Source organism: Labeo rohita, chromosome 2, assembly GCF_022985175.1.
Source record: "Labeo rohita strain BAU-BD-2019 chromosome 2, IGBB_LRoh.1.0, whole genome shotgun sequence".
Classification (NCBI taxonomy): Eukaryota; Metazoa; Chordata; class Actinopteri; order Cypriniformes; family Cyprinidae; genus Labeo; species Labeo rohita.
This window is the reverse complement of record NC_066870.1, coordinates 6,003,691-6,030,417: the sequence shown is the minus strand read 5'-3', so window position 1 is coordinate 6,030,417 and position 26,727 is coordinate 6,003,691. Positions and strand designations below refer to the sequence as shown.

Below are 26,727 nucleotides of genomic sequence, written 5' to 3'. Positions count from 1 at the left end.
CTGCACCAACAGGGGGTGAATAAATTAGTGGAGTGGTGTGACAACAATGCTCTTGTGATTAACATTAAAAAAACAGAGGAGATTGTATTTAGGTCTACATCTGATGTATTTACAAGTTATATATAGTAGTTATACAGTCAGTGTCTCAGTTCATTAAGACTGATTAATTCACTAAAAATGATTCAATGACGTGCTTTTTTAAACGGCAGTTGTCGCCACCTTCTGGCGGAAGAGGATAAGCGTTACAATACATACAAGTGTTAAAGGGGTCATCGGATGCCCATTTTCCACAAGTTGATATGATTTTTTAGAGTCTTAATGAAAAGTCTCTAATATACTTTGATTAAAAATTCTCAATGGTTTTGTAAAACAACACCCTTTTTACCTCAAAATGAGCTCTGCAAAAATCATCTCATTCAAAGGGGTTGTTCCGTTAAATGCAAATGAGCTCTGCTCACCCCGCCCCTCTCTTCTCTCGGTGGAATGACCACCTTGTTTACTTTAGCTGCATTTAGCCGCGTTTAGCCACTAAACTTCCTAACTAGCACGTTATAAGGAAAAGCGATCGCAAAGATTCATAAAAAAACGCTTATACACACTTCTGCTGTAAGTGAAGCTGGATCACGAATGATTTGCGCGAACATGGACGGATATATGTAGATCGGGAGGAGGAGCATTCCCTTCACAAACAAACGTAATCTACTGCATCTTCAGCTGCTCAGATGTTGGGAGTAAATGACGACCGCTATGTTCATTATTACATCCAGCAACACAACACCTCAATCGCTCAATCGGAGATATTCTTGTCTAACTTACATCCCTGCTTCGGCATCGAAACAAGGAAAGTTACTGGACTGTCTAAGGTAAAAGCTCATGTCAATCAACCAATGTGGGAGCGGCCTCTGTGGGTGTGACGGCACAACGACAGGCATCTGAGAACGGCTCGATTTGAAAAAGGGGATATTATTTTTACAGATTAATTAAAAACCACTGCATGGATTTGTATCATTATAGGGTAGATTTGTACATACACTGCCAACACACATTAATGTTCAAACAACACGAAAAAGTGAACTTAGCATCCGATGACTCCTTTAATGATGGCCGACCCTCTGATTCATTAACATGGGCAGCGACAAAATGTGCTTTTCACGCTCCACTGACACTCGTGATGTGAAACAGTCATAATAGACATAGTTAAATCGTTGTCATTCAGGAATAAGATCGCGTGGGTGTTTGAATCGAGATCTCCATCTCGATCTTTTAAGGATTAATGGTGCAGCTCTAATGTAAAAATGTTTTGCAAGGATATCGTCACGACATCTCGCGAGACGCATCGGATCTCACATCCCTACTTTTATACAGCAAGGATGCATTAAATCGATCAAAAAAGTGACAGTTAAAATGTTACAAGAGATTTCAAATAAATGCTGTTCCTTTGTTTTGTGAATCCTGAAAACAAAGCTATCACAGTTTTCACAAAAATATTACCCAGCACTGTTTTCAACATTGATAATAATAATAAATGCTTTCTGAGCACCAAATCAATATGTTAGAATGATTTCTGAAGGATCATGTGACACTGAAGACTGAAATGATGCTGAAAATTCAGCTTTGCCTCACAGGAAAAACATTTTAAAATATGCATTATATACAATATTCAATTTCAGTAAGGCTGTAGTCCTCCACAATCCACTGCAACATTGCATTCAGATCTGACGTCATTCTGAAATGGAAAGCTCACTGTAGTGTACATCAAACAGTCAATTCTCTATGGACAAAATTAACTCCTGGCCTGCATGTTTCTTCTCACTGAGTAAAAAATCTGTCAAATGGGTTTTACATTTTTTGCTTTTTACAATAATAGTTGATTGCAGTTGAACTGTAACATCAGTTTAAATAAGCAAGGGTTAAATGTGGGCTGTTCTGGCCCCAAAATAAGGCAAATTCTGATCTGAAACAGGGTCAGGCCATGAGGAATATATATCACTGTTTTTGTACTGTATGGTAAAGTGCTGTAGGGATTTTGCTTCCTGACTGGAATAAATGAATCATCTAAATAGAGGGAGCTTTGGCACAATGGTGATAATTGCCTGTTCCCACGCATTAATCTGCTCTTAATCTAGGCTAATCTCAAGCCAGAGGCCTTTATACTGGAGCTGCGCACATCATTCACAAGCCTCATGTACATACGTCAAAAATAAGACCACACTGTGAAATAAAATCCATCCACGTGTTCATTTAATATAAATTTCATGAAACTTTATAAAAAAATTCTATTTTAATTTCATTTAGTCCTAATTATGTTGTTTCACTAAGTATGAGCAACAGTAAATACCCCAGTGTACTTCAAGCAAAATCAAAGAAAACTTTTCAGGTTTATTTCTTGGCTTAGTTCAAATCAGTAAAAACGTAAATACACAGTAGTGCTGAATTTTAGAACTGGTGCAAACATCCACATCCTTATGATCAGATCCTAAACAAGCTCTGTAAACAGCGACCCGTTTTGCTGCGTTAATCTTTAAATGATAATGAGCTACTGCTCATTCCACCTCTCTCTTCCGCTTTTAGCATTACCATCAAAAACAAAACTAATTCAGTGCATCCTCAGTGGCTCTGATGTCGGGAGAAAATGAAGACTCTTATGTTCACTTTTATACAGCTCCTCAATTGCGGAGAAAATGGCGGACAGCGTACAACTGGCTGAGAGAGGAAATATGCTAATACGGGACACTCCGTCATAGGGGTGGGAGAAAAAATTGATTCTCAGATGCATCGTGATTCTCTCTTCAATGATCTGAATATTTCAGAATTGATTTTGAGCTTGGTTTTCTCCCCACATACGGCACGTATGCACGCTAGAGACTTGACAGGCTTCATTGCACAGAATTTGCGCTGTGAGACATGTGCGCTTGACAGTGCGTGCTTCCACCCACCGTGTTTTACTTGAGATATGTTTTCATTAAAGGAGAAGTCCGCTTCCAGAACCACAATTTACAAATAATTTACTCACCCCCTTGTCATCCACGATGTTCATGTCTTTCTTTCTTCAGTCGTAAAGAAATTATGTTTTTTGAGGAAACATTTCAGCATTTTTCCCCATATAATGGACTGACATGGTCCCCCGATTTTGAACTTCCAAAATGCAGTTTAAATGTGGCTTCAAACGATCCCAAATGCAGTTGTAAACGATCCCAGCCATGAAAGTCTTATCTAGCGTAATGATCGGTTATTTTAATAAAACATAATACAATTTATATACTTTTTAATGCCAAACACTTGTCTTGTCTTTCTCTGCCTGGACTGTTTTTGTTCCAGTTCATGACAGTTAGGGTATGTCGAAAAACTCCCATCTCTTGTTCTCCCTCAACTTCAGAATCGTCCTATATCACTGTTTTACCTTTTTTGTTAAGGGTGTTTGATCTTCTTTGCATGTTCACTTTGCAAAGACTGTGTCGCTATTTCTGCAGTGATGTCGGATGATTTTAAAATGATTTTTGAAGTTGAGGGAGAAAATACGATCAGAGTTTTTCGACATACCCTTGAGCCAGTATACACAGAGTTCAAGGACTAAAAGGCAAGAAGAGCGTTTGAGAATAAAAAGTATTTAAATTGTATGTAAATAACCAATCGTTTGCTAGATAAGACCCTTTGTCCTCGACTGGGATCGTTTACAACCTCATTTGGGATCGTTTGAAGCCGCATTTAAACTGCATTTTGAAAGTTCAAAATCGGGGCACCATATCAGTCCATTATATGGAGAAAATGCTGAAATGTTTTCCTCAAAAAACATAATTTCTTTACGACTGAAGAAAGAAAGACATGAACATCTTGGATGACAAGGGGGTGAGTACATTATATGTGAATATTTGTTTTGGAAGTGGACTTCTCCTTTAATGCCGTTTGGAATGCAATACTATTAGATGCATGAAACACGCACACTGACAGACTTTCAAGTGCGCTTTGTGTTTGTTGCCCTGAAGATCGATTGCGGCTGCCGTTAATTGCGCTTTTGAATATGTTTATACGAAATTGATGTTTACACAGTCAGTTACGTTTTCAGAGCAGGACAAAACATCTGATATATAGAAATAGATCTGTGCATTAAGGCCAAAGTATACTTCACTTTTTACGTGTACGCAAGGGAGAGCGTACAGTGCATGTGATGTGAATTTCGTCATCAGAGCAGTATGTTGTACTGTACACGCACCACCTGATTTTTGTAACCGAACTTTGAATGCGCAGGTCACACATGCGCATTTAAGTTATTTGGCAATAATCAGTCATTTGCATTTGCAAATGCATTTGCATACATTTGCACACTTTTTTTTAAAACATTTTTTATTTAAAAAGTTAAGTGATCTATTTTCTTGCATCACAATGGTTTTGCAATAGTTCATGTTTTAAAATTTCTCATGGACTACAGCAAAACCAAAGTGATGCAAAAAACATGTTTTCAATGCTTTGAAAATACTTAATTTTGCATGCATAATAATATGTTATGTGAGAATTACCTTTTTCTAACTAATGTGGACAACATAAGAATGTTCAATCTTCTGTTTACTTATGAACAAAGAACATCTTCACATCGAGTACATCAAGGCCTTACTTGTGACGCTTGCCTTAGTAAACCCCTTTATTAAACTAAAAAACATTCTGTCGATTGAATGGATGTATGCTGAAATGAATTTTCCTCTTTGGTATAATCTGACTACACATGAAATACACACAACCATTCAACAGCACATCCACCTTAATCATGTTTTTTTTTTTCTTAATTTAAAATTAATTTAAATCTCCTTTCCTAATATGCTTTTCCTGTGTTCCACTTATCTCTACTCTCAAATCTGTTTCTTAGAGATCAAATTAAAATCTTGCCTTTGATCAGCAGGTCCTTCAGTCTGTCTTTGTGATCTCTTAAGATCCCTCTATTACATTAGCAGCTCTGCTGATCTCCTTTTGAATTCTCTGTGTTTGTCTTGAATCTTCCATTTGGGATTTAAATAGATAGTTGACCCCCAAATGTTCTGTGGAACATTTTATTTTTTTTAATCCGTACAATGAAATTAAATGTTGTTTTGGACTCCATGGACTCTTTTTAATGACTTTTTATTTTATTTTGGAGGGATAAATACAGTATCCCTTTAAATTTAACAGCCATAATGTGTGAGTCTACTATAAATAAATCTGTAAACAAATTGTGACACTATTTGCTTTGAGCAGTGCCATATGCTGGCATACTATGTATGAGTTGTGCTCTGCTTCTGCAGACATCAGTCATGTGCTCAATATTCAGGTTTTTACAGGATCGCTCTTTGTTTCCGTTGCCCTTCTTACACCGCGGATAACTTTTTCTGAGCCCCTGTGCTTTATTTCTCCGCCTCCTCTCACTTCAGCTGCTATCTTCCTGCACCACAGACACAGGAGAAATGTCTGCTTATGAAAACATCTTTAAACCTGGTAGAAGCCAAAAATGTGGGAGGGATGATAATGGCATCATACAATCCAAATGAAATTAATATTTCACAAAATAAATTATAAAATATATGTTCCTCTAACAGCTGCTGATATAGTTAACTTGGCTTCACTTATCCAGTGTTATTTTGCACTCTGTTAATCATTTGTATTTTTTAGTTTTGAATTTATAATATATAGTTTGATTTTTTTTAATGTTATTTTCTTACAAGGCCCTGTCAAAGTATTTGGAATTTATATTACATTTCAAAAGTTTGGGATCATTAAGATTTTTTAATGTTTTTGAAAAATGGTAAATGTTTTTACATGTTACAATAACTGCTTTCTATTTCAAAGGAGAAGTCCACTTCCAAAACAACAATTTACATATAATGTACTCACCCCCTTGTCATCCAAGATGTTCATGTCTTTTTTTCTTCAGTCGTAAAGAAATTAAGGAAAACATTTCTGCATTTTTCCCCATATAATGGACTGGTATGGTGCCCCAATTTTGAACTTCCAAAATGCAGATTAAATGCGGCTTCAAACGAGCCCAAATGCGGTTGTAAACGATCCCAGCTGAGGAAGAAGAGTCTTATCTAGCGAAACGATTGGTTATTTTCATTAAAAAAAATACAATTTAAATACTTTTTAATCTCAAATGCTTGTCTTGTCTTGCTCTCCCTGAACTCTGTGTATTCTGGCTCAAGACAGTTAGGGTATGTTGAAAAACCGTATTTTCTCCCTCAACTTCAAAAATCATTTCAAAATCATCCTACATCACTGCAGAAGTACCGACTCAGTCTTTGCAAAGTGAACATGCAAAGAAGATCAAACACCCTTAACAAAAAAGCTGAAACAGCGATACAGAAAGATGATTTTGAAGTTGAGGGAGAACTTGAGATGGGAATTTTTTGACATACCCTAACTGTCATGAACCGGAAAAAACGGAGGTCGACAAGATGAGCATTTGACATTAAAAAGTATATAAATTGTGTTATTTTTATGAAAATACATTTACATTTACATTTATTCATTTAGCAGACGCTTTTATCCAAAGCGACTTACAAGTGGAGAAAACATCAAGCGATTTGGCAAAACGACTTGGAGGTGCTAATAATACCGTAAAACAGGCATTGTTCAGATAAGTACAAGCTAGAAAGGAAAAAGAGTAGAATAAAGAGGTGTTTTTTTTTTTTTGTTTTTTTTTGTAAGTCAAATAGTTTCAAAAGAGATGAGTTTTCAGCAGTCGCTTGAAAGTTGTTAGGGAGTTGGCATTCCTGATAGCAGTGGGAAGATCATTCCACCAGCCAGGAACGGTGTAAGAGAATGTTCTGGAAAGTGATTTTGTGCCTCTTTGTGATGGTACAACGAGGCGTCGCTCACTCGTGGATCTCAGACTTCTGGAGGGAGTGTAGATTGGTAGCAGTGAGTGGAGGTAGGCGGGCGCTGAGCCTGTGGCTGTTCTATAAGCAAGCATCAGTGACTTGCGAGCCGCAACCGGGAGCCAGTGCAGGGAGATAAAGAGAGGTGTGACATGGGCCCTTTTGGGCTCGTTGAAGACCAGTCGTGCTGCTGCATTCTGAATCATTTGTAGAGGTTTGATTGTGCATGAAGGAAGACCGGCTAGAAGAGCATTACAGTAGTCCAGCCTAAAGATGACCAGGGCCTGGACAAGAAGTTGTGTGGCCTGCTCTGTTAGAAAGGGCCTGATCTTTCTGATGTTGTGTAATGCAAACCTGCAAGATTGAGCAGTTTTAGCTATATGGTCTTTGAAAGTCAGCTGGTCATCAAAGATTACACCAAGATTTCTGACAGAACTTGATGGGGTAATTGCTGATGAACTTAAATGGATGGTTTATTGGTGTAAAATAACCGATCGTTTCGCTAGATAAGACCCTTCTTCCTCGGCTGGGATCATTTACAACCACATTTGTGATCGTTTGAAGCCACATTTAAACTGCATTTTGGTAGTTCACAATCGGGGCACCATATCAGTCCATTATATGGAGAAAAATCCTGAAATGTTTTCCTCAAAAAAACATAATTTCTTTACGACTGGTGAGTACATGATCTGTAAATTGTTGTTCTGGAAGTGGACTTCTCTTTTAATATATTTGAAAATGTAATTTGTTCCTGTGTTGGTAAAGCTGAATTTTCAGGATTCTTACTCCGGTCTTCAGTGTCACATGATTCTTCATAAATCACTCTAATATGCTGATTTACTAGGGATGTGTTTAGTTCACTATGGAGGAAATGTGGTTGATGGCCGCACATCATTCTGACAGCCTCTTTATTTGCAGTTGGGCATTTCTTGATTAAGTCTTTGTTTTCTCATCCCCAGATGCCAGGTCGTGCTCAGCGGGGGAGTTCCAGTGTCGTAACCGTAAATGTTTAGCACCGGTCTATGTGTGTGATGGCGATGACGACTGTGGAGATGGCAGCGATGAGGAAAAGTGCTCTCCACCGACCTGTGGGCCGCACGAGTTTCGCTGTAACAGCTCCGAGTGTGTGCCGCAGCCCTGGACTTGCGACGGAGACCCTGACTGTGCAGACGGCTCTGATGAGTGGGCGGGGCGATGCGGGGGCGGGTCTGGACGACCGGCTCCGCCCCCTACCCGGAGACTGCAGTGCGGTGCTGGAGAATTTCGTTGCAGCAGTGGGGAGTGTGTGAAACTGGCCTGGAGGTGCGACAGAGACCCTGACTGCAAGGACAAGTCAGATGAGGCAGACTGCCGTGAGTGTACACTCCTCTCTCTACTTCACTCTACTTCCTGTAGAAAGTCCTTGAATCTCAGCCATGATCTCTGTACTCAAATTTGACAAAAGCTACCTTATATTAAAAACTGCCAACAATTTATTCAACTAATCTGTTGAAGCTACTTTAAGACATATTCATTTAGTTGAAGTATTCAAGCCATCACTCAAATACAGCTGCAACTGAAATTATTTAACCCCCTTAACCTGCAAGACATTTTGCTGCAGAGAACAAAATTTTGTGAAAACAATTTAACAAAGCCATCAGTACACTATTAGAGAAAATTTATTAATCACATTTGAATAATTCTGAGAACATAAGTTGATGAATAATGCAAAAAAAAATCAAATTGGCTCTAAACATTCAATAATTCAAAATTATTCAACCCCCCAAAGTCAAATTTGGTGCAGAATCTTTTATTCTTTAAAACTACCAATAAATGCTGCTTGGAAGTGCTTAGAAGCATCTATCACCTCTCTACTGCAATCTTGGCCCATTCCTCACCTGAAAAAGCTTTCAGATCACCGATAATCTTTGGTTTTCACTTTGCTGCTGCTTTTTTCAAATTCAACTAAATATTTTCAATAAGAATTACTTCTGGAGACTGAACAGGCCACTCAAGAGCATTCAATGACTGATCCCTGAACCAAGCATAAGTAGATTTAGATGTATACTTTGGGATGATTGTCCTGCAGGAAAGTCCACTGAACATTAGCTTCAGTCTTTGCACCAAAGGCATCACAATTCTTGCCAAAATAGCCTGATACTTCAAAGAATCCATGATGTCCTTCATATAGTCATGATTTCCACTTCCTGCAACAGAAAAACACCCCCGTAACAGAAGTGGTCTACTTCCAAGTTTGACGATGGAGATGGTGTGCTTTTGCTGATAAGTTTTGCCTTTTTTGCAGCAGACATACCGCTGATCTTTGGGTCCAATAAGTTTCAGTTTTTGTCAAATCACTCTATAAAACATTCTTCCAGAACAGCACAGGTCTATCTAAATGAATTTTAGCATATTCAAGTCAGCGTTTTATGTTCTTCTTGGTTAAGAGTGGCATTCGGCAAGATGCCTCAACATGAAGGCCGTACTTGTCTAGTGTTCATCTTACACTGTTCATTAAAATGTTTTTCCACCTTTCATTGGGCCATCTTGGCTGTACATTGCAGATTTTTCCTCAGTTGTTCTGTTGAAACATCATATGATATTGTGCTTTTTCTTCAACCCCCTCAAATAATTTCTGGTACAACACATTTTAAACTAAGGAATAAGGCTGCCAGCTGTGTCTCTATGAACTTTTAATGTCTTGGAAATCTTCATGTAGCCGTAGACATTTTAGAGTAATAAAATTATTTGTCTTTATAGCTTTTGTGACAGCTCTGTTGACTTATTTGCTATTCAGCTTCAGCACATGCATGGGCTAAATGTATGTATGTGTAACAGCTCAACCTAATTCTATTCTCTAATAGAGTTTCTAAAGGTTTCAGTGTGTTTTAAGACATTTTTGTTCCCCTCCATACAAACAAGTGACTAAAAAACAGCGATGTTTAGAAGTTGACTAAATTTGACTTAGTTGTGAGTTAATAGTGAGTTATTAAAAAATCATAGAACTCAAATATTAGAATAAGTGTTATATATAATATTTTATTTTTAGTAATTTATGTTTACATGTGCCTACAAAAATATTGGTCACACTTTAGTTTGGGGACCAATTCTGACTATTAACTAATAACTACAACCTTTGCATCAGTAAACTACTTATTTGCTGCTTATTAATAGTTAGTGAGGTAGTTGTTAAGTTTAGGTATTGGGTCAGATTCAGGGATCCAGAATATGGTTATGCAGAATAAGGCATTAATATGTGCCTAATAACTAATAAACTGCCAATATTCTAGTAGTATGCTTGCTAATAAGCAACTAGTTAATAGTAAGAATTGGTCTTTAAAAAAACAATTGAAGATATTTTAATGAAACCTGAAACCTGCCATGCAGCCAAAAACCCCAGGTGGTTAAAATGAAGTGTTACCATCTACAATATGGTTATGCAGAATCAAAACATTAATATGCACTTTATAAATACTAATACATAGCCAATATGCTAGTAATATGCATGGTAATAAGATTTTTATTTTTATAATTTGTTTTCAGGAAAAAAGCTAGGTTTTTAATTTGCAATAGCTTATACAGCTGTAAAGGCATACTTTTAATAGAAAATGATGGCAAGTTGGTTTATAATTTTCTACCTATTCTAACAGATGATTTCTTGTAATTTCCTCATATCCTCATCAGTGTTAGTTAGCTAGATAATGTTTCATTATTATTTACATTTTTGGCACAATTTAAATGAATTATTATATTTGATCAAGAGTCTTATACTACATGCATATGTTGAATGTAGTAATGTCCATGTTAAAGAAAAAAAACAACTATTTATAAGAGATGTATTTGTCTCTTCAACCCCGTTACCATCTTCAACACGCTAGTCTCAACCACGTTACACCTACATTTTTATTAATTATTTTTTAAGTTTATGAAAAAGTAATTTAATGTTTGTTGAACTCAGTCTAAAATGTTCAGAGCAGGGGTGCTCAACCCTGGTCCTGGAGATCGACTTTCCTGAAGAGATCAGCTCCAATCCTGACCAAACACACCTGACCAAACACACCTGAACCAGCTAACTAGGATCTCAAGGAGCACTTGATAATTACAGACAGGTGTCTGGGCTAGAACTAAACTCTGCAGGAAAGTCGATCTCCAGGAACAGGGTTGGGCACCCCTGGTTCAGAGCAATCATAAGAATACTGACTTTAGTTTAAATTCTGAAAAATGATGAGGTTGCTGTCACAAAAAGTTCCATTTCAGGCTTTAGTATAGCAAAAGTGTGAGATTTTATATAACTTTTATACTTGCAAATACTGAATTAATAGGAAAATGTTGATTTCATTACAAATAAATTATATAATCATATTCAGAGAGCTCCCATAGTGTCCGTAACGGGGTTGAAGACTTAAAATAATGACCAGTAATAATAGGGATTTGATGCCTGAGATGGGAAAATATGTTTTGCTGGAAGTTAAGTATGTCATTAATGTTGTGGGGTGTTCAGAAAAGTAGTATATTTTGGTAAAAAATCTAAAAATGTGTAAGTCCAAATCGTACCGGTTTCATAGAATGACTCATGTAAACTTATGAGCACAACAATATCTACATAGAAACCAGCTGCAAATTAAAACAACTCGCTGGACGACTCAAACAGCCTATAACGAACTGGCTGTGTGTTTCTTTTCAGCTAAAACTTCCAACTAAATGAAAAAAAAAAAATCCAATGTCCCCTGTTCTTTATTTCACTGATATCTAAAATGGTGGTCATAACAATGTTTTTTTATTAATATACAAGGTTACGTGGGTCAAAAACAATAAAAACAAAATTGGAAAAATTTGAACCAGTGGCCCGACCCACTGCCTGTGTGTAAGACGTTCTATTTATGAGAAATTCTTTTTCATAGCATTAACATTTAAGATGATGTGCAAGAATGTGGACTGATTTTGTAACATGCTTGTGTGTATTTGTGTGTGTGCATCAGTCTCTTTCCACACTGCATTGCATGATTTATCTTTTTTCTTTCAGAGAGACTCATTTTTCACCTATTGAACTTGTTGGCTGCTGCATTGATGCACGCAGAACAAACACTCCCAGTGAATGTGCATGAAGATGCTCGATATCACCACCACATTTATGGAAATATCTCTGCAGCACTCTCGTTGTGAGGGCCACATGACCCCAACAATGTTTCTGAAGGACACATCGCTCTGACATGCTCCGATGGGAATTAAATTCCTTTAGATACTGTGAGGTTTTGCCAAAGACTGAAGGCGATGGTTCACGGCAGATAATTTTTTCTGACTGCCTGCCATTTATTATCTATTCCACCCACACAAAGACAATTCGTATTATTGAAGCCATTATTGCCACGTGACTCAAAGCATTTGGTGTGGAGACACACTTTAATTTAGTTTGACAGTGATGGCAGCACACACACCATTGTTGTGTAATGTCACAGAACAATGATAGCATTTTCATGCACTTTTGCAGTAGCCAAGTGGTTGTGTATTCCTGTAGAGTGCAGTGTTTCTGATCTTACAGTGGACTTATTACATAGAAAGCCCACCTGTAACATCCTGGGGTTAAATGGCTGCTCAAGGGCACAGTGGTGATGCTCATGAATGTAGATACTATTCTGTATAACCCACACGTAACCATTTATCTTTGTGCCAAATCATAATGGAAAAAAAAAGATTTGACTTTAAATTAAGCTACAGTGGAGGCATGTATCCTTCACTGCCTCATATGACAGCTTGTGGAAAGAAAATGAAATTATTTAAATCAAAGGGATAGAAAATTCTGTCATTACCCATGCTGTTCCAAAACTCGTAAGACTTTCTTTCATCTTCGAAACACAAATAGGGATATTTTCTGATTTCTGTCCCTACAGTGAAAGTGCACGCACTCAAAACTTTAATGCCCAAGATTCAAGAAGTTCATATAGACATGGTAAAGAAATACATATCAGTGAAGCAGTACCATATTTTTGTTGTTTGATGTGATATGTGTGTACATTGATCAATGTTTTTATGGGAATAAAAGCCTAGATTATATATGTTCATCATATTAGCTGCCAGATTCATATGGACTACTTTTATAATGAGCAGGGGTGCACATAAGGGGTGTGCATATGTGCATGCACGACCAAAATAAAAAAATGTGGATTTTGGAGCCTGAGTCTGCACAGTGGTGATTCATTCGGAGCCCAAGTCTGCGCAGTAATGATTCATTTGGAGCCCGAGTCTGCATAGTAAAGATTCATTTAGAGCCTGAGTCTGTGCAGCAGTGATTCATTTGCATCTTGAGTCTGCACAGTAAAGATTCATTTGGAGCTGGAGTCTGTGCAGTAGTGATTCATTTGCAGCCCTAGTCTGTGCAACAGTGAATCATTTGCAGCCTGAGTCTGCGCAGTAGTGATTCATTTGCAGCCTGAGTCTGCACAGTAAAGATTCATTTGGAGCCTGAGTCTGTGCAGCAGTGATTCATTTGCAGCTTGAGTCTGCACAGTAAAGATTCATTTGGAGCTGGAGTCTGCGCAGTAGTGATTCATTTGCAGCCCGAGTCTGCACAGTAGTGATTCATTTGCAGCCTGAGTCTGCACAGTAAAGATTCATTTGGAGCCTGAGTCTGTGCAGCAGTGATTCATTTGCAGCTTGAGTCTGCAAGTAACGATTCATTTGGAGCCGGAGTCTGCGCGGTAGTGATTCATTTGAAGCCTGAGTCTGCATAGTAAAGATTCATTTGGAGCCAGAGTCTGCATAGTTATGATTCACTTGCAGCCCTAGTCTGCGCAACAGTGAATCATTTGCAGCCTGAGTCTGCATAGTAAAGATTCATTTAGAGCCTGAGTCTGTGCAGCAGTGGTTCATTTGCAGCTTGAGTCTGCACAGTAAGGATTCATTTGGAGCCGGAGTCTGCGCAGTAGTGATTCATTTGAAGCCTGAGTCTGTGCAGTAGTGATTCATTTGCAGCCTGAGTCTGCACAGTAAAGATTCATTTAGAGCCTGAGTCTGTGCAGCAGTGATTCATTTGCAGCTTGAGTCTGCACAGTAAAGATTCATTTGGAGCTGGAGTCTGCGCAGTAGTGATTCATTTGCAGCCCTAGTCTGCGCAACAGTGAATCATTTGCAGCCTGAGTCTGCACAGTAAAGATTCATTTGGAGCATGAGTCTGTGCAGCAGTGATTCATTTGCAGCTTGAGTCTGCAAGTAACGATTCATTTGGAGCCGGAGTCTGCGCAGTAGTGATTCATTTGAAGCTTGAGTCTGCATAGTAAAGATTCATTTGGAGCCAGAGTCTGCATAGTTATGAGTCACTTGCAGCCCTAGTCTGCACAACAGTGAATCATTTGCAGCCTGAGTCTGCGCAGTAGTGATTCATTTGAAGCCTGAGTCTGCATAGTAAAGATTCATTTGGAGCCAGAGTCTGCATAGTTATGATTCACTTGCAGCCCTAGTCTGCGCAACAGTGAATCATTTGCAGCCTGAGTCTGCGCAGTAGTGATTCATTTGCAGCCCAAGTCTGCACGGTAGTGATTCATTTGCAGCCTGAGTCTGCACAGTAAAGATTCATTTGGAGCCTGAGTCTGTGCAGCAGTGATTCATTTGCAGCTTGAGTCTGCAAGTAACGATTCATTTGGAGCTGGAGTCTGCGCGGTAGTGATTCATTTGAAGCCTGAGTCTGCATAGTAAAGATTCATTTGGAGCCAGAGTCTGCATAGTTATGATTCACTTGCAGCCCTAGTCTGCGCAACAGTGAATCATTTGCAGCCTGAGTCTGCGCAGTAGTGATTCATTTGGAGCCTGAGTCTGCGCAGCAGTAATTCTTTGGAAGCCCTAGTCTGCACAACAGTAAATCATTTGCAGCCTGAGTCTGCATAGTAAAGATTCATTTAGAGCCTGAGTCTGTGCAGCAGTGGTTCATTTGCAGCTTGAGTCTGCACAGTAAAGATTCATTTGGAGCCGGAGTCTGCGCAGTAGTGATTCATTTGAAGCCTGAGTCTGTGCAGTAGTGATTCATTTGCAGCCTGAGTCTGCATAGTAAAGATTCATTTAGAGCCTGAGTCTGTGCAGCAGTAATTCATTCGCAGCTTGAGTCTGCACAGTAAAGATTCATTTGGAGCTGGAGTCTGCGCGGTAGTGATTCATTTGAAGCCTGAGTCTGCATAGTAAAGATTCATTTGGAGCCAGAGTCTGCATAGTTATGATTCACTTGCAGCCCTAGTCTGCGCAAAAGTGAATCATTTGCAGCCTGAGTCTGCGCAGTAGTGATTCATTTGGAGCCTGAGTCTGCGCAGCAGTAATTCTTTGGAAGCCCTAGTCTGCACAACAGTAAATCATTTGCAGCCTGAGTCTGCATAGTAAAGATTCATTTAGAGCCTGAGTCTGTGCAGCAGTGGTTCATTTGCAGCTTGAGTCTGCACAGTAAAGATTCATTTGGAGCTGGAGTCTGCGCGGTAGTGATTCATTTGAAGCCTGAGTCTGCATAGTAAAGATTCATTTGGAGCCAGAGTCTGCATAGTTATGATTCACTTGCAGCCCTAGTCTGCGCAACAGTGAATCATTTGCAGCCTGAGTCTGCGCAGTAGTGATTCATTTGGAGCCTGAGTCTGCGCAGCAGTAATTCTTTGGAAGCCCTAGTCTGCACAACAGTAAATCATTTGCAGCCTGAGTCTGCATAGTAAAGATTCATTTAGAGCCTGAGTCTGTGCAGCAGTGGTTCATTTGCAGCTTGAGTCTGCACAGTAAAGATTCATTTGGAGCCTGAGTCTGTGCAGTAGTGATTCATGTGCAGCCTGAGTCTGCACAGTAAAGATTCATTTGGAGCCTGAGTCTGCGCAGTAGTGATTCATTTGAAGCCTGAGTCTGCGCAGAAGTGATTCATTTGAAGCCTGAGTCTGCGCAGTAGTGATTCATTTGCAGCCTGAGTCTGCACAGTAAAGATTCATTTGGAGCCTGAGTCTGTGCAGCAGTGATTCATTTGCAGCTTGAGTCTACAAGTAAAAAATAATTTGGAGCCCAAGTCTGCGTAGTTATGATTCATTTGCAGCCTGAGTCTGCACAGTAAAGATTCATTTGGAGCATGAGTCTGCGCAACAGTGAATCATTTGCAGCCTGAGTCTGTGCAGCAGTGATTCATTTGCTGCCCGAGTCTGCACAGTAGTGATTCATTTGAAGCCTGAGTCTGCGCAGTAATGATTCATTTGGAGCCCGAGTCTGCACAGCAGTAATTCATTGGAAGCCCTAGTCTGTGCAGCAGTGATTCATTTGCAGCTTGAGTCTACAAGTAAAAAATAATTTGGAACCCAAGTCTGCGTAGTTATGATTCATTTGCACAGTACTGCGCTGAGTCTGCGCAGTAGTGATTAATTTGAAGCCTGAGTCTGTGCAGTAGTGATTCATTTGCAGCCTGAGTCTGTGCAGCAGTGATTCATTTGCAGCTTGAGTCTGTGCAGCAGTGATTCATTTGAAGCCTGAGTCTGTGCAGTAGTGATTCATTTGCAGCCTGAGTCTGTGCAGTAGTGATTTATTTGCAGCCTAAGTCTGTGCAGCAGTGATTCATTTGCAGCTTGAGTTTGCACAGTAAAGATTCATTTGGAGCCGGAGTCTGTGCAGGAGTGATTCATTTGCAGCTTGAGTTTGCACAGTAAAGATTCATTTGGAGCCAGAGTCTGCGCAGCTGTGATTCATTTGCAGCCTGAGTCTGAATAGTAAAGATTCATTTGGAGCCCTAGTCTGCGCAACAGTGAATCATTTGCAGCCTGAGTCTGCATAGTAAAGATACATTTAGAGCCTGAGTCTGTGCAGCAGTAATTCCTTTGCAGCCTGAGTCTGCACAATAGTGATTCATTTGCAGCCTGAGCATACTTGAACATACAGCATGATAAGAACTACTGGTAACACTTTATTTTAGGGACCAATTCTCACTATTCACTAGTTCCTTATTAACATGTGTATTTCTAGCATATGGACTGTTTATTAGTCCTGATAAAGTACATATTAATTTTCTTATTCTGCATGATCATGTTCTAAATCCCTTAACCCTACCCCACGCCTAAACTTAACAAATACTTTACTAACTGTTAAAAAGCAGCAAATTAGGAATTTATTGAGGCAAAAGTCATAGTTAATAGTGAGAATTGGTCCCCAAACTAAAGTGTTACTACCTAAAAATTTATTTGAAGTTTAATCTGATTTTTAGTTTTGGCTTCAGTTTTCAGGACTTGTTCAGCACACTTGGTTAAAATGCAGACTCGAACAAGTGGTACTTTATCAATATAGTTTGACAAGCCACATATCTGAAGCCATTTTAGTATAGCTGATATATATAAAATTGTCCACGCATCAGAATTTTACATTAACGCATTTCTACTTCTATTGCACGGTACACCTCTTATTGCCCATCCCTAGATGCAATATTGCACAAGGAAGTTTGTTTCGATTTTGTGATTTCATTTCATTTGCATCAGCAATGACTTTGATGTGCATCAGAAATCAGATTTGTCAAAATGCTGTCACATCCTTTTAAAATCTCTGGGCCACGTCCTCCTCTAAAAGCCAGGAGAATTCAGATTTAACATCAGCGCTGTCGTATTCATTCCCCAGGCATCTCTGACAGAATAGAGCTGCCACAAGGTGTTTGTTATCTAACGTAGCAGTCTAAGAAGAGCGGCTTTGGTAAACAACAACATCCGACCTCAAGATCCCGAGAGTCATGGGAGAAAGACAGGTGCTCAGGAGAGGGCCTGATTTTAATTACGATGCATTCTCGTACTTGACTTCTGTGTGCTAGATAAGCTCACAGGGTGCTTGTTTTGAACCTGCTGCCTCTTTCTTCATTTCCATCGTCAGGTAACACATCCAGGTCAATTACGATGGCGCTTTCCCAGGCCGGAGGGAAAACGGGTGAGCAGAGTGGCACGTGCGTTACTAGGCAACCCTTGGGCGTGTGTCCTTGAGCATCTTAAAGCCCTTGAAATAGAGGCAGGATACATCCACCACAGACTGCTCTATAATCACATTAATCCCTCGTTCTTATGCAGCGTTTCAGGGGGTTTTGCTTTGAACTTCATAATGGCCAATATTGTTTGTGTTCAGAGATGTGTTTGCGTAATTAAGCCGCAGTTATTCAAAAGCAGCTCTCTAGAAACACTCACTAAAGAGGGCCTCTTTAGTGTCAGATCACATTTGTGTGTTTGTGGATTTTATTGGACTTTGAAAGTGCCTTTAAAGTGTCATGGTCAGATTTGTCTTTAATCTTACTGCAAACATGGCCGAATACTCATATTCTGTGTGTGTGTGTGTACATTTGTGGTCAAAAGTTTTCATACACGTTGCAGTATCTGCAAATTGTTAATTATTTTAACCAAATAAGAGGAATCTTTTTTTAAACTAGTACTGTCCTAAATACAATATTTTACAGAAAATATATTTACATATAGTCCATAAGAAAAAAACAGCTGAATTTATAAAAATGATCCTGTTTGCATATGCTTGGTTCTTAATAGTGTGTGTCATTACCTGGATGATCCACAATTTGTTGTTTGTTTGTTTTTTGTTTAGTGATAGTTGTTCATGAGTCCCTGAACAGTTAAACTGCCCACTGTTCTTCAAAAAATCTTCCTGGTTCCACATTTGCTTTGGTTATCTATCTTGTTGCACTGAGTACAATTGTGGGACTCATTTGCTGTTACAAAACAATTACAAATATTACAAAAAAAGGTTCAAATATTTACTAATGCTCCAGAAGGAAACAGGATGCATTAAGCGCCAGGGCGTGAAAACTTTTGAATAGGATGAGAATGTGTAATTTTTTTTTATTTTGTGTAAATATTGTATTTTTTTCATTTAGTATTTCCTTTCAGAAGCCATAGAAAATACTTACATGTTTCCCAGAAGACAAAATAAGTACAACTTACCCTGATCTTTAAATTCAAAACAATTTTACACCTGGCTCTTAATGCATTGTATAGTTAACAATACATGGTTATTAACTAAGACTAAAACTATTACATCTGTGTTTGTGAAAAATAAAACAGAAGCTAAACTAAACTAAACTAAACTAAAGTAAAATAAGAATAACTCAATTTATTAAATAAAATAAAATAAAGAATAAATATTAGATTTAATTTAAACTTAATGTCTTAAAATAAAATAAATTAAGGCTGAAGATGACTAAATGACTAAAACTGAAATAATATATATATATATATATATAATAAAATAGACTTGTTAAGCACATACAGTTTATTAGACTACTTATTGTAAAAGTTTGTAGTATTTATGTATATATATAAACTTCAGTAAATAAATACAGTCTAATAAACAAAGCTTAACAAATCTATTTTGTTAGACCACCAGTCATAATAAAGAGACAACACAAATATTTTAGGAGTCTTTCAAAAAAAGGCAACTAACAAACTGAAACATCTAAATACGTTCTTTATTTACACATAGTAACCATAAAACATGGCCTCCCTTGGCCTTGATAACAGCTTGCATTTTTGCTGGCATTGTTTTTATGTACTTTTCCACAGTCTCTGTTGTTATTGACTGTAATTAGGCATCTGAATTAAAAAAAATAATGAAGTGCTTTACTATTTTTTCCTGTCTTTGTTGTGAAACAGTAAATTTGAAAATTTGTGATAAACAGCAATAATTATATTTTAGCATTAGAAACACACACTGTGACTAAAGAGCTTACACATATTGGTGGATTAACCATTAGAGAGGCATAACAAATATTTTGTTAATCACCAATACTGTTTAGGGCAGCTGTGGCCATATATATATACATATATAAATACATTGAGTGACTGGATCAAAAATGGCTTGGATGTGAATTTTTTCCTTTTTTTTAATGAATTACAGACAGCATAAAAATTCATAGGGGTGTTTACTAGTTATGGAGCGCCAATGCATGTTCACTAAAGATAAAATCCCATGATGGTCTGTTTGGAGTCTGTGTGTCAGCGTTTGGCTGATGTCTGTGCTGTGTTTGGCTCATCCACAGCTCTGCTCACATGCCGACCTGATGAGTTCCAGTGCGGAGACGGATCCTGCATCCACGGCATCAAGCAGTGCAACAAAATACACGACTGCCTCGACAAAAGCGACGAGGCTGGCTGTGTCAATGGTACGTCTTGGTGTCTGTGTATGTGTGTACTTCTTTGCACAAATCTTTTGTGCTGCTTATTCAGCAGGGTGAAATGTATCCCAGAGATCAAATTGGTTCCGCCCTTTAATACGACACCCTTCAAAGTTTAATGAGTGCAGACCTGTCTGTCCATAGCAGAAGCGTGTCCTACTCAAAGAGGGCTGCGTCTAAGCAGTAATAAGCTTTCAAGTGTGGAAATAAATTGGCCAGTGCTTTTGAAAGTGGCTTTTATATGGAAGAAGTGCAGAGACTTCACCAACTGTTAAAGCTCCAGTCTGTATCTGTGCACTAAAGACCTCTGAGCATTTGTGCTTATGTGAGAGGAAACCAAGCTAAATTGAAATGAACTTAACAAATCAGCTGCCATCTGTTCTGTAAGCATCTTTTGCTTTTTTTCCCCCTCTCATTCTTTAGCCACAAAGTGTGAAGGACCTCTGAAGTTCCTCTGTAGGAATGGGGAATGCATTGACGGCAGCAAGGTGTGTGATAATGTGAAGGACTGCAAGGATCGGTCGGACGAACCCAAGAAGGAGTGCAGTAAGAAACCTATTTGTTGACATACAGGAGTACAGAGCTATAAAATGAATTAGAATAGTTTATTTCAGATTATTTGATCTTGGAAAAATTGATTAGAAATGTTTGAGCTTGTACTGAAATATTTGACTTTCGATTGTACATCTGAGATAAGTTCTCTTCTGAGAATATTTAAAAAAATAGTAAAGTGTATACTTTTGTGTTTCTGTGAGTAATTTCCATGTGCATACAGTTGAATGCGTGACGTTTTGAAGTTGCTCTCCAGTCACTAATTATACCCTTTAAAACTCATCTTTAATAATTAAAAAGGCATATTTGTGCATTTTCCCAGTGAAAATAATTCATTTACATCTTAAAATGGCCTGAAAGGGAAATAACTGTGTTCAGTGCTAATTCATCACTGCGTGTCTTCAGTAAAACCTGACAGTGCAATTTTAATGGCAAAAGACGGTTTGCGCTGACACAAACTGTTAGTAAAACTGTCCCAACATGTTACAATACTAAATTCTTCACTTCCAAGTGTTAAACCATCAAGCTTTTTTGGGCAGAAAACTGCAGGAATATCTTTAATTGTGTGTTTAGTTGACAGTGGTTTTATAAATGCTTTTTGTTACTTATAAAATGCTGCAAAACGGTCAACAAAAATATTGGAAATTATGTAAATGTAAAGTGTATGTTTCCAAATGCATGTTGTAAGCGACATGCAGAAATGGAGTTCATGTGGAGCAACATTTACTGCTCCACACAAAGTATAAAAACCACAATCTAATTTATCTAATTTTGAATTAATAGTCAAACTTCTTTTTTTTTTTTTTTTTCAATTGAATTTTGTAAGAATAATTCTGTTTGTAAAAACCAGTAGAAATACTGAAGTGTTAGTTCACCCAAAAATGAAAATTCTGTCATTAATTACTCACCTTTACTCATTCCAAGACAAACGTTCCAAATTACGATATTTTTGTTGAAATCCGAGAGCTTTCTGACCCTGCATAGACAGCAATGCAACTACCACATTCAAGACCCTCTTAGTTCTGACATGGAAGAGAAGACATTGTTGAATAAAGTCATTATTTTTGTTTTCTTTGCACACAAAAAGCATTCTCAGAGCTTCATAAAAGTACAGTTGAACCACTGATGTCACATGGACTATTTTAACGAGGTCCTTGCTACATTTCTGGGCCTTGAATGTGGTAATTACATTTCTGTTGTATGTACATCTTATGGGTTTGGATGACATAAGGGTAGTAAATACTGAAAGAGTTTTCATTTTTGTGTGAACTATCCCTTTAATATGTTTTTGGGTAGGCTCTTTTGATGTGATTCAGTGAGAAACCTAAAATTCACTCTGGGATTTGTAGCGACTACATAGCAACATGCTAAAAAAGCCAGAATCAAATAGGTTACGTAGGAAGTTGCTGGAGCACCACTGAAAGTGCATCGTAATTTATATGGCAGAGAAAACAAGATTTTTTTATTCATTCCCACTCTCATATATCCCAGCACTATCTGGGTCAGAGCTGACTGATCACCATCTTCTCAGAAAATCCATTAGCATCAAAGACGACTCGAGACCTGCTGTGGTTGTTCTCGAGGCCTGAGTGCATGTGTGTGTTTTCTCACCAAACCTGGACCCTTATCCTCTTCCCTCAAATGCCACATTCACCCACGTGCCGTAATAATCACCGTCTCCAGAGAAAGTGCTCATAACTCCATCTTAATGCCCTCAGTGTCTTCCTCTTTAATCCAGAGTCCTCTGCTTGCTCGTTTGACATATGGCTGGCCCCGAGCGACGCGGCCCTGCCCCAAATTGTTCACTTCCATGGATATTGTCAGAATGCCAGCACCTACTAATGAACGCAGAGAGCTGGAGAGAACACCTGGTCCTCAAATGCTACCGTGTGAGAGAGCGCAGAAGAAAGAGAAAGCACATTGTTGCTCGTTTCGCACTGCCGTCTCCATTTTGCCTCATTAAATGATTGTCTGCAGAATAGTCAATATGTCTTGCTGCTCACTCGAGCTTTCAGACACAATATGTTCCTGGGATTCAACCGAAAACAATGCGACGCCAGTTTCAACACACTGAGTCACAAGATGGTTCAGTGCCTGAAAGTTTCAACCTTGTCTCGACGCTTTCTCTCTAATATCACTCACACTCGCGTGTGTTTTTAAAACACATCCTTGGGAATGTAAATGAGGCCTGAAGATGGTAATTGTATTTGGTTGTTTTTGCTGTAATATAGACACCCACTCATGTAGATGAAGAATCTTATTTTCTTTGCCAGATGAAAGAAAAAGCTAATAGCTCATGTTTTCCAATACAAGGAAGCCACAACAGTATTAAACAAGTGAAGCAAATTGAAGTGATACAAAAAAATAATTGCTGACAACATCGAAATGTGTCTGAATTATATTTGTGCTGCACCTACTTACCCCTAGCTATTATTACTAACAGCACGCCTCAGTTGTTGTTATTATAACATGATATAATATCACTGTAAATTTGTTTTCAGATGGCTTGTGTTTTGCATAAAGTGAATGAAATCATCTGGTCCGTCATCCCTGAATGGAATGTTTTCTGACACTCAGTCGCATGTTAATGACTATTAAATGAAAATGTAGTTTAAATTTAGATAAAATTAGGGAGTTTTTTCTCACTTAAGTGGGACTTAAGTACATATGTAATTTCATAATTCTGCTGTCTTTGAAATATGGTGAAAGTGTGCTGACTGAATGTACTTACAAGGATTTATGTTAAACGTATTTAAAAAATTTTAATGTCGTTTTTTATCATCTTATTATCTATTATGTTGTATGTTGTGCAATTAAATATATTTGTATTGCACATTTATAATGATGTTGCAGTTTAGTATTTTAAAATATATGAATTTTAAATGTAATATCGAATAAAACTCTACAGTTAAAATTAGATGCTTTTCAATGCTAGTCAACACATCAAATGAAGTGAACTTCCTTAAAGCTTGACAAAAGATTATTAAAACATAATACACATCTAATATGTACTTTTAAAAGTGCACTTAAGTATGTTAAAGTCCTGAAATTGTATTTATTTAAGGGGCCTTAATATATTATCTGCAAGTAAATTTTGGAAAACATAGACTTTTAAGATTTGAGAAACACTACAAGTTTGGGCACTTACATTATTCTGCTTTCTTAAGGTGTGTGTGTGAGAGAGTGTGTGAGAGAGAGAGTGTGTATTTTTCCTACAGGTTATCTTAAAAGAGAAGTCCACTTTCAAAATAAAGATTCACATATAATGTACTCACCTCCTTGATGTCCAAGATGTTCATGTCTTTCTTTTGTCAGTAGTAAAGAAATTATGTTTTTTGAGGAAAACATTTCTGCGTTTTTCTCCATATAATGGACTGATATGGTGCCCCGATTTTGAACTTCCAAAATGCAGTTTAAATGCAGCTTCAAACGATCCCAAATTTGGTTGTAAACGATACCAGCCGAGGGAGAAGGGTCTTATCTAACGAAACGATCGGTTATTTTCATAAAAAAAATATATAATTTAAATACTTTTTAATCTCAAATACTCTTGCTTTTCCTGACCTCTGTGTATTCTGGCTCAAGACAGTTAGGGTATGTCGAAAAACTCCAATCATATTTTCTCCCTCAACTTCAAAAATCATTTCAAAATCATCCTACATCACTGCAGAAGTTTTGACCCAGTCTTTGCAAAGTGAACATGCAAAGAAGATCAAACACCCTCAACAAAAAAAAGGTAAAACAGCGATATAGGGTGATTTCGAAGTTAAGGGAGAACATGAGATGGGAGTTTTTCAACATACCCTAACTGTCATGAACCGGAACAAAAACAGTCCAGGCAGAGCAAGACAAGACGAGCGTTTGACATTCTTTCTTGACTGGGATCGTTTACAACCGGATTTGGGATCGTTCGAAGCTGCATTTGCATTTTGGAAGTTCAGTCGGGGCACCATATCAGTCCATTATATGGAGAAAAATCCTAATAATCCTAAACGATCCCAAATGTGGTTGTAAACGATCCCAGCAGAGAAAGAAGGGTCTTATCTAGCGAAACGATCGGTTATTTTTATTACAAAAATACAATTTATATAATTTTAATGCTAAACACTCATCTTGTCTTGCTCTGGGTATGTCAAAAAACTCTCAACTCATGTTCTCCCTCAACTTCCAAATCGTCCTACATTGCTGTTTTACCTTTTTTGTTAAGGGAATTTGATCTTCTTTGCATGTTCACTTTGCAAAGACTGGGTAGTTGCTTCTGTAGCGTTGTAGGATGATTTTGAAATTATTTTTGAAGTTAAGGGAGAAAATACGATGGGAGTTTTTCGACATACCCTAACTGCCTTGAGCCAGAATACAGGCAGAGCAAGACAATACAAGCGTTTGAGGTTAAAAAGTATTTAAATTGTATTTTTTTAATGAAAAATAACTGATTGTTTCGCTAGATAAGTACCTTCTTTCTCGGCTGGGATCATTTACAACCGCATTTGGGATCGTTTGAAGCTGCATTTAAACTGTATTTTGGAAGTTCGAACTCAGGGCGACATATCAGTCCATTATATGGAGAAAAATCCTCAAATGTTTTCCTCAAAAAACATTATTTCTTTAAGACTGAAGAAAGAAAGACAAGAACATCTTGGATGACAAAGTGGTGAGTAAATAATTTGTAAATTGTTGTTCTGGAAGTGGAGTTCTCCTTTAAGGGTTTTTTTTCTCATTGTTTTTATTTTTACATTTTTACTTTTTTATATTTAAAGAAGAAACTATATATAAAAATGTGGCATGCAGTTGCTTCAAACAATGATATAAAGCTATTCAAAACATCATTCACTGTAAATTGCGATAATCGTAATTAATAATCGCAATTAAAGTTTCAAGGGAATAATCGACAAATATGATTTTTGTCATAATCGTGCAGCCCTACTACAAGTGCACATTCAATGCAATTAAATGCACTTTTTCACAAGAAATTTCTGTTTTGCTTTAATAAGAGGGAAACTTGCCTTGGTCAACATTAGTTGTCCAAAATGTCACTTAGAGCATTTCCAAATTTTTGAACGGCAGTGTATCTTTCAAAATCTACATTTTAAATCCTCTCCTCTCTTTTGTAGGTTTGAATGAATGTTTGCTTAACAATGGAGGCTGCTCGCACATCTGTGTGGATCGTCCCATCGGATACGAGTGCCAGTGTCCAGCTGGCTATAAGCTCCTGGACAAGAGGACATGTGGAGGTCAGCCCTGGCTCAATGATGAGATGATTTTGACAGTAAACCAAAGCTGATTTAATTGAATTTCATACTGTGCAAGAACATGGGCCTTCATGCTCTTGTGTTCATGTTCTAAACATCTCAAACAAAACACACTGATAACACCTATGACTTATGTATTAAACTAAGATCGCAGAGTAATAACTACATTTATATGAGGTATGTGTAGTGTAGTCTAGGCTTGATGTGCCCTTGATCAATAGCAGGTCGTAACAGACTGTCTTTTTCTATATACTGTACGATGTAGCTGTGGTCTTCATCCGTCTTGAGTGAGTGATCATGTCTGCAGTCATGTGTGTCTGTTTACTTTGCAGATATCGATGAGTGTGAGAACCCTGATGCCTGCAGTCAGATCTGCATTAATCTGAAAGGGGATTTCAAGTGTGAATGTCACCCGGGATATGAGATGGACCCCGTAAGCAAAACCTGTAAAGCTGAGGGTAAGACCCAGATGTTTATTACGCTCCTGACCCCAACCTTTCCAATCTATTAAAAATATATATATATATTGAATTGAAAATCATGCTGACCAGCCAAACCATGACCATTAATTCTGAAACATTTTATCATTCAGACTGGTTGTTCATGCTTCTGGTCATTTTATATTAAATTACACTGTAGGATATGCATTCTTGAAGTCATTTTTTTAATACCTTCCAGCGTTTTATTCAGCTACCCCAGATATTCCAATTAGATCTTATCCCATGACTGACTACTACTTCCCGTGCCCTCCATGGCTCATCAGCCTTCGAGTAGAAGACCTTTGAAAAATAGCACAAGGACATGCTCCCTGAGGCCCTCAGACATAAAGAGATGTAGCAGGAGAAATGTAATGTTTAAGAAGGATAAAGATAAGTGAATCCTTCGCACAGAAGGCAATTGCATCTCAGGCTGTGAGTGGAGTTATCGTGACCTTAAATATGCACTCAATACATCATATATAAAG

At 38.0% G+C, this 26,727-nt stretch overlaps 1 protein-coding gene across 1 annotated transcript in view; it reads left to right on the top strand.

The window, feature by feature from the left end:
* LOC127176637 (low-density lipoprotein receptor-related protein 8) overlaps positions 1–26,727 on the top strand; it is a 66,666-nt gene that overhangs the window by 19,537 nt on the left and 20,402 nt on the right. Inside the window, exons 3-7 of the mRNA XM_051128424.1 lie at positions 7,799–8,191; positions 19,828–19,950; positions 20,386–20,508; positions 25,626–25,745; positions 26,096–26,221. Of these exons, the coding sequence (XP_050984381.1) occupies positions 7,799–8,191; positions 19,828–19,950; positions 20,386–20,508; positions 25,626–25,745; positions 26,096–26,221 (885 nt within the window). The remainder of the gene's footprint in view (positions 1–7,798; positions 8,192–19,827; positions 19,951–20,385; positions 20,509–25,625; positions 25,746–26,095; positions 26,222–26,727) is intronic.